Source organism: Astatotilapia calliptera, chromosome 5, assembly GCF_900246225.1.
Source record: "Astatotilapia calliptera chromosome 5, fAstCal1.2, whole genome shotgun sequence".
In the NCBI taxonomy this organism is placed as follows: Eukaryota; Metazoa; Chordata; class Actinopteri; order Cichliformes; family Cichlidae; genus Astatotilapia; species Astatotilapia calliptera.
In genome coordinates this window covers 24045561-24053737 of record NC_039306.1, presented here as the reverse complement: position 1 = coordinate 24053737, position 8177 = coordinate 24045561, and the positions used below count along the sequence as shown (strand labels likewise).

General features: G+C 38.6%; 1 protein-coding gene and 1 non-coding gene across 2 annotated transcripts; one reads left to right on the top strand and one right to left on the bottom strand.

Moving 5' to 3' along the window:
* Positions 1-89: 89 nt before the first annotated feature.
* trnae-uuc (transfer RNA glutamic acid (anticodon UUC)) lies at positions 90-161 on the bottom strand. Its single transcript has one exon. It is a non-coding gene; the product is annotated as a tRNA-Glu (tRNA).
* Positions 162-575: 414 nt separating this feature from the next.
* Positions 576-7783, top strand: psma5 (proteasome 20S subunit alpha 5). Its single transcript, XM_026168345.1, has 10 exons — positions 576-661; positions 975-1025; positions 1419-1485; positions 1589-1715; positions 2883-2950; positions 3036-3143; positions 3243-3301; positions 3382-3484; positions 7200-7286; positions 7438-7783. The coding sequence occupies exons 2-10, from the start codon at positions 997-999 to the stop codon at positions 7513-7515; spliced, it is 726 nt and encodes a 241-aa protein (XP_026024130.1). The 5' UTR covers positions 576-661; positions 975-996; the 3' UTR covers positions 7516-7783.
* The last annotated feature ends 394 nt before the right edge of the window (positions 7784-8177 follow it).

Below are 8177 nucleotides of genomic sequence, written 5' to 3'. Positions count from 1 at the left end.
TGGAGCCCATTGTGCCATTTTGTCACTACGAAGGCCAAGTTCGACATTCACGTGAAAGACATTAAAATCCCATCGTCACAAAAGAGGCGTTCCCATACCGGGAGTCGAACCCGGGCCGCCTGGGTGAAAACCAGGAATCCTAACCGCTAGACCATATGGGACACTGTACTCACCAGTCGTGTAATGTTGCATAATACATGTACGCAAACGCATGGCACCCAACGATCATTACCTTTGTCTGTTTTTGTTAAGTTGTATTCTTGTTATTCTGATTTGCACGAATTGGAACAATTATTTGTCTTCAGTAAATTTCATTAACAATTTGTCTTCAGACAAAAAGAAAAATTATGATTGTAGGAAACAACATCGTGTTTTCAGGCAACATTACCCAGCTTTATTTTTCCTAATTTTTCACAAATACCAGTATTATAATGTGCTTTCTTGTTTTTGAATTTTACAAGTAAAAACACATAATAACAACCACAAAATCAAAAGCGTTTAAATTCAGAGTACATAAATAAAGTTAATTTAATGAAGTATATTTTGACTTGGAGACGCGGAACGTTAGTTAGGGAATTGCTAACAACCGGCGCGTTTGGATGTAACACACCAAACGCTTCCTCTGAAACAAGCGAACTCATTGAAGGGTTTTTGGCTGAAGGTAAACGAGCCGAGCAAGTGAAGTTATTTTGAATAATACTGGGAAATTGTACACATATATTTCCCCGGACATTGTTAAACTGATGGAATTTTGATGTTTGATGTATATTTGTGTCTAATATGCAGTTAATTGTGTAATTGGTTGCGCTGTTAGCTAGCACGCCTGCTCGGTATCACCGCTAACTGCAGCTAGCAGATAACCCGGTGTCACAGCAAACTTGAAACCAAAAACTAGAATCAGCTCTCAATATTTGCTTTAACTTGTTGGTACTGTACATTAATCTTACGCAAATAACGCATCTATCTTTTTCTAGATCCTGCGTTTAACGTTAAAAGATGTTTTTGACCAGATCGGAATATGACAGGTAGGTGCAGCACAAACTGCTTTGTCATTTATTGAGCGCTTAACAGAGGGAAATGAACAAACGAACGAGAGCACACAGGTGTTTTATTGTCTACCCGAGAAAGAAAGCCCGGTTAAACGCCGAAAGAAAATATAGAAAATACTGATTTCGTTAAACCCTTATTGTAACAGTGTCTCTACAGCTTGTATCAGCTAGCAGCTAATAATCAATGTTAGGAAAAAGTTGGTTTGCTTTCACTTTCGGTATGCCATCCTTTTCAAGCTGAGCGTTTATTTACTTTACTGTTATGAGGTAATAGACGTGCAAATAATAATAGTGAAAAATAACGTTTACAGCTATCTTTAATATATTAATCGTTGTTAAAATTTCTAAACTTTAATTTCTGTTTTCCAGAGGTGTGAACACATTTTCTCCTGAGGGAAGATTGTTCCAGGTTGAATATGCCATAGAGGCAATAAAAGTGAGTACTTCACAGGAATCTTTAACTATTTCTGCGCGGTTATTAAACAAAGTGATTATATTCAAGCTCATCTATTTTCTTTGGCCTGGCTTTGCTCTTCTAGTTGGGCTCCACAGCCATCGGTATCCAGACTTCAGAAGGGGTATGTCTGGCTGTGGAGAAGAGGATCACCTCTCCCCTGATGGAGCCCAACAGCATTGAGAAGATCGTGGAGATTGATAGTCACATTGGTAAGTGGAAATGGACCATGACAAAGGATTAAGGCTTTTGTTGACATAATATTACTGGCTGTTTTTTGTAATGAGAAAAGATATCCAGTCAGCTAAACCAGTTAATTGATTCTTTGATTAAAATTGGACTTGAAATGCATGTTATTGTTTTTGTTTTTTTTTACACAGAAATCCAGTGCAATATTGTTAAAGAAAAAGAAAAGCAAAAATATTTATTATTTTCTTTTTAGCCCAGAAAATATTATTATTAATTGAATGTACACTTCAATTTCCAAAAACTTTTATTCCCTTACAAAAAAGAGAAATGTGGACAAAAGCAACTGAAACCGTCTAGATCAATAGATTGAAACAACCTAAAGAGTCATTCCATGTGAATTCATTAAATCTTAAAAAAGATTCCAGCCAGACCCTCTCTGATTTACTTCAGAGCACTGATTTTAAATATTTTTGCAATTAAATCAGAGCCATTTAAACCAAGCATTGCTTAAACCAAATATTATTAGATTTAGTTTTTTGGCTGATATAGTTTGTGTGACAATATAGACCAAATTAAAGCTGTTAATGAAATTATTTTTGAAAGCATCATCTCTTTATTATTTGGTCCCTTTGCAAGACTGTAAAGCAGAAAATAGATAAATAAACATTTTAAGTAAACAAAGTGCCATTAATAGTACTTTAAACCAGAGAATATCACTGGGCTACTCCATGTAAAGATTGGTGAAAATATCTTAAAGTTCTTTTTTCTTTTTTTTCCCCCAAATATTTTGTAATTGTCAGTGTGTCGTTTTTTTTGTTTTGTTTTGGGGTTGTTTTTTTTTGCAGCCCTCTGTTTAAGGGAGAGTATTCATCTTTTTTAAAAAAAACACCTCGAGAAATGATTCTCTTTCCTTTGCTTCAGCAAAAACTCTTTGGTATAAGTGGCTTAAATTAGTCAGAACACTGTCTCGCAAAGCTAAGCAAATCAAGTCCTCAACTTTAATTTTCACACTGTTGTTGTAGCTGTTTCAGACAAATTTTAATCATCCACATTCTTGCACAGTAAAGCTTTCCTTCGGATTACACGAAATTTCATCTCGTTTGTCTCACTTTGATGGTGAAGAGTCTTGCTTTAGGCCACAGCTTGTGAAAGATAAATGCAATTTAGTTTTCTTTCTTTTCACGTCTTAGGCTGTGCCATGAGCGGCTTGATAGCTGATGCCAAGACTCTTATCGACAAAGCAAGAGTGGAAACACAGGTATGATTTCAGAGCACAGCGCTGTATAAGGCATATTTAGAGTGCTGTGTTTATCTGCGGTTAACCTGTATGTGCTCTGTTTCAGAACCACTGGTTCACTTACAATGAGACGATGACAGTGGAGAGTGTGACTCAGGCTGTGTCCAACCTGGCGCTGCAGTTTGGTGAGGAAGATGCAGACCCTGGTGCCATGGTGAGTCACTCAGCCAGTGTTTGTGTTTTAATTTTGAGATGCAGACCTAAAAAGTTTGATGTTTAACTTCTATTTGTGTCTTTGCTTTGTTTTAAACAGAGTCGACCTTTTGGTGTAGCGCTTCTGTTTGGGGGAGTTGATGAAAAAGGACCTCAGCTGTATGTCAAGATAATTGTTTATTATTTTAAAATTTAAGGGATATTTGCTTGCTTTGCTTAAACACATGTGTGTAATACAGGTATCACATGGACCCATCAGGAACTTTTGTGCAGTGTGATGCTCGGGCCATCGGTTCTGCATCTGAGGGAGCACAGAGCTCTCTGCAAGAGGTCTACCACAAGGTAATAACAGCCATGATACCATAGCATTGTACCAACCATATGCCTGCATTACACGCTGTGTAATTCACTCATGTTATCCAGTTAAGTACGGTACTCCTGTGTTTTCTTCACACTCCCATGTCATGCTGGAACACAGCCTGCTTCAGCGGTCAGATTGAGTCCACTTAGCTGGTACAAGACAAGTTACAGCTGATGAGGATATTTCAATATCAGTGTCTCAACTTCCATCACTCTGTTGCTACAAACATACAAATAGTTTTCTTGGACATTTGTCCAAGATGGGAAACCAGAAGTTCTTAAAAAAAAAAGGAAAAAAAAAACACACTCTTAAGCTACTTTGGCCACAGCACCCAAGAAATGTAGAAAAAAAACCTGTCTCAGCTTCCCAAAGCTTCAGCTGAAATATTTAAAACAAAATTTCTGGAGATGCCACATCTGTCTGTCTGCGCTCGTCCACTAAACAGTGATGCAGTTCCTGGTTTGTGGAATAACCATAAACTTGTGGCTGGGATGAATGATCGCTGTGCTGACTAATTTAGGTTTTGGTTAAGCGACGTTTAAGGAACATGAAATAAATCAGTCAGCACAGAGAAGTATTGAAAAATGTTGACAGACATATTTTAGACATTTATGTCTGGTATTAAATGGTCATAAATGGCGAGAACATACAATTTTTGTGTTTTACTTATGTATACTACACTCACAGGCATTTATAATTTAATATATGGCTTAGCTGGCAAGGGACAATTTAAAATATGTCCCACGCCTTAAAGAGTTACAGGGAAGGTTTGACTCAGGTCATTTAACAGTTTGAATATAGTAGGGCTGCCACGATTAGTCAACTAGTCAAGATTACGTCGACTATCAAAATTGTCGACGACTGATTTAATAGTCGACGCGTCGTTTGAAGCTTTGTAAGATCACAAAAGACGCAGGAATAAGTAGTAGGATTTAAGAGTGTAATAACGGAAACAGAAGATGGCAGCACTGCATGTATAAGGATGCCAGCTGCCGTTAAACCCCGAAGAAGAAGAAGTAGCTCTGTCCCAGAATTCATAGCACAGTTTCCAACAGTTTCCAACAATAGACCCTGTGCACAAGAGAATGCTAACTTCCTGGTTTGAGACCGGATGTGGGGTTGTACATTTCCGGTAGCTTTACTTTGCGGTCAATCGCTACTGCGAAGATATACTCCAAAATCATGTCCAAAACTCGAAAAGGGAAAGATCGCGTTAAGTTTATGACACAACAGTGGTGAGTGTTCCCACCTTCTGCTCCAGAAGGTGGGAACACTCACCACTGTTGTGTCATAAAAAAAATCTAATGATCAAAAAAGCAAAAAATGAAAAATTGCTGAACGATTGCTGGTAACGGTTTCTATACATTAGTATTTACGAAGGGTATGTTGTGACTTACCTTCAAAATTACAGCGGTCCCTCGCTATAACGCGGTTCACTTTTCACCTCGCTGTTTCGCGGATTTTTTAGTGAAAGTTTGCATGCTTATTTTTATTTTTTTTACATCACATTGTGTCCTGATCGCTGCAGACGATTTCCTCCGTGACCTCTCTCCTGTACAGTATAGAATCGCTGCATCGATCGCTAGCAGTGTGACTCTGAAGTGCAGTACTGTATGTCCACGATGTCGACGAAACGTTTTGCACCGTCAAAAAATAAAATTAGCTACTTGATTTCACCTATCGCTGGTTATTTTTAGAACATAACACCCGCGATAAATGAGGGACAGCTGAGAAATATAACATTTGAATCCATTTTCTCTTTTGCCCTGAGACGTGGGGAAAAAATATCGACAAGTCGATGAACATCATTTACAGATATATTGGGTAAATGCCCAAGACATCTATAGAAATGTAAATCACCGCTTGATTCATTCATTTGCTTAACTTGTTTTGGACCGTAAACAAGGCGCGAATAGGACACTGGAAACAAAGCTCCCCACAGGAGTTTCCGCACCGGAAGTAGCATATGCTAACGTGCACGTAGTCTATGGCGACAGCTAGTTAGTTTTAATATTACTCTTATTATTCTTTCTGGGTCACAAAATTAAACGTTTAACATATTTTCAGGCGAGAATGTAACTGTATAAACCTCAAATATCTGCTCAGTTTTTCAAGACACCACATATTTTCAAAAGCGCTCCGACGTTTTCGGAGACGTCTGTTACCCACTAGCTCGATAGCTAGCCGGGGGCAAGGCTCACTAGAGCCCGTGAGAACACTGGACTCCCAGCAAATCGTTTTCAAACCCACCGCCGTCTTTTGCTACTCAGGTTAAACATGATATGTAAGTCACTTAGATAACTTAAAAATGTTATTGTTTGGCTTTTTTCAGTATTTTATTTGTTCCTGAGTAAATCGGCAGTGTTGGGAAGGTTACTTTTAAAATGTATTCCACTACAGATTACAGAATACATGCCCCAAAATGTATTTTGGGGCATGTTGTCTGGGTCAACTTTGCTAGCCAGAGACAGAGAGAGGCGTTGAAAGGCTGCTCCAACGGAACTTATCCGGTTGTTCAGTGATGACGCGACGAATCCTACTTCCGGGCCTAAAGTAGTCTGCGTTTAATATGGCTTTTGTGTTGTTAACATGTTTAATGTTATGTATTTTCTTCTATTTAATCTCAAAAAGCTTCTAAAACAGTCAGAGATCACTGTTGACCTCCCTCGGCTTTTATTACCGCTAATCATTTATTTAAGCTCAGTTTTTAAAACCTTAGGATGTAACTACAGCCCAGCCCATGCAGCAGTATATGAATGACTAACTTTGTATTGTAGATGAATTATCTCAGTTGTTCTCCTGGCTGAAGTTTGGTCCTTTTACAGCATCCTGCCATGCGATTACATTTGTTCCTGACCACCGAGAACACTCACGTTAACTTTTATCGAGTGGAAAAAAAGTTAGCTTGTTTATATTATGCTAACATAGCTGTGTCGCTAGCGGCCACGTAACCATGGCAACCGTAACGCTGCCGCCTGGAACAACAGAACAGCTGTCAAACAAAACCCAAACAGTCCTGACCCGCAACAATATGAAACAGGAAAGTACCGCCGTGTAATCCATTTATTTCAACAAAGTAACTGTATTCTAAATGCCACCTTTTTAAACGGTAACTGTAACGGAATACAGTTGCTCATATTTTGTATTTTAAATACGTAACGGCGGTACATGTATTCCGTTACTCCCCAACACTGTAAATCGGTTTGGCTGAGATTAAAGTTATAGTTTTTACACAGCTGAATAAATGTCAAGCAGACAACTGATTATCAGAAGTGTGAGATGCTGGAGAATATACTCCGGTGTCCCGTTATATTTTAGATAGCAAGGAGTTTATTAAACTTCACCGAAACAATCTGCAAATTTCATTAAAATTTAATAAACTATCATCTTGTCTTTATTTTTAGTTAGCACATACCTTAAACACTTAAAGCTGTAAGCTAATGATAGTTATATAAGAGCAGATGCTGCTGGTGCAATAAGCTGGACGTTTTACGTCCAGTGGATGATGATCTGATTAGTCGACTAATCGCAAAAATAATCGGTGACTAGTCAACTATCAAAATAATCGTTTGTGGCAGCCCTAGAATATAGTCAGAATTTCTCCATGATGGACGGGTGTATGTTGTGAAAACTATGGACACGCAGATTTGAATAGTTTTGTCTTTTTGTCTTTCCCTGTCTCTGGAAATCTGACAGTCCATGACATTAAAAGAAGCCATCAAGTCATCTCTCACCATTCTGAAGCAGGTGATGGAGGAGAAGCTCAACGCCACCAACATTGAGGTTTGTCCCACTCTGATACTTGATGCCAGAAGGTTGTATCTGTCCATTTCCAACCAAATCAGCTGTGTTATTTGGACTTAAGTTGCAAAGACCTGCTGTTGTCTAAATGGTTGTTTTTCACACATACTTTCTTAATCTGTCTCCTCTACAGCTGGCAACAGTAGAGCCTGGTAAGACCTTCCACATGTATTCCAAAGAGGAGCTGGAGGAGGTAATCAAGGACATCTAGAGCAGGAAAGACTTGGTCTCGGTTTCAGTTCTGGGCACGAGGGAAGAGGGTGTGAAGGCGCACCTGGGCCGAATGTCACAAAGCAGCCACAACTTTCTATCCGTACATTCTCATTATTTGCTGCATTCAAAATTGCAGTGCAGAAGCAGTTTCTATATACGATCCAATAATTTTTCTTTACGTCTCTCAGTATCTGTACGTGTCTGTACAGGAGTCTGACCGGGACTTATAACTGAGTGGCAAGGGGGAAAAATGTGGGGGAGGAGTGGGAGGGGTATTTTTGTTACGAATCAGTACAATTAAACTGTTGTATTCAGAAAGTTGCCGACTCTTTGCAGTTTTTGTTTTTCTTGTCTTTCAACTATGGTATTTCAATAATATCTAATTAGTATTAGTAAACCGTATTGCAAACGCAGCGTAACTGGTTTAGTTTTGTGCTCATGATACCATACACATGTTAGCAAAAACTAAATTGAAGGCATCATCCTTTGTCAAAAAGGCCTGTTTATATACACAGTCTCCCATTTTCAGAGGCTCAGAATTAACTAAACAATTGGCAAGTGCTTTCATGACCAGGTTAGGCCTGCTCCCTTATTTGATGAGAAGTAATGCAGATGTAATGTCTTAAATTTATTCAAAGTATTGAATTTGTGTTTCATAAC

Excerpts from the sequence above, each read along its gene's own strand:
- psma5 (XM_026168345.1), top strand. The coding sequence starts at position 997 with ATGTTTTTGACCAGATCGGAATATGACAG. Across the intron at positions 1,716-2,882 it reads GGAGATTGATAGTCACATTG|GCTGTGCCATGAGCGGCTTG; the intron begins GTAAGTGGAAAT and ends TTCACGTCTTAG. Across the intron at positions 7,287-7,437 it reads TCAACGCCACCAACATTGAG|CTGGCAACAGTAGAGCCTGG; the intron begins GTTTGTCCCACT and ends TCTCCTCTACAG.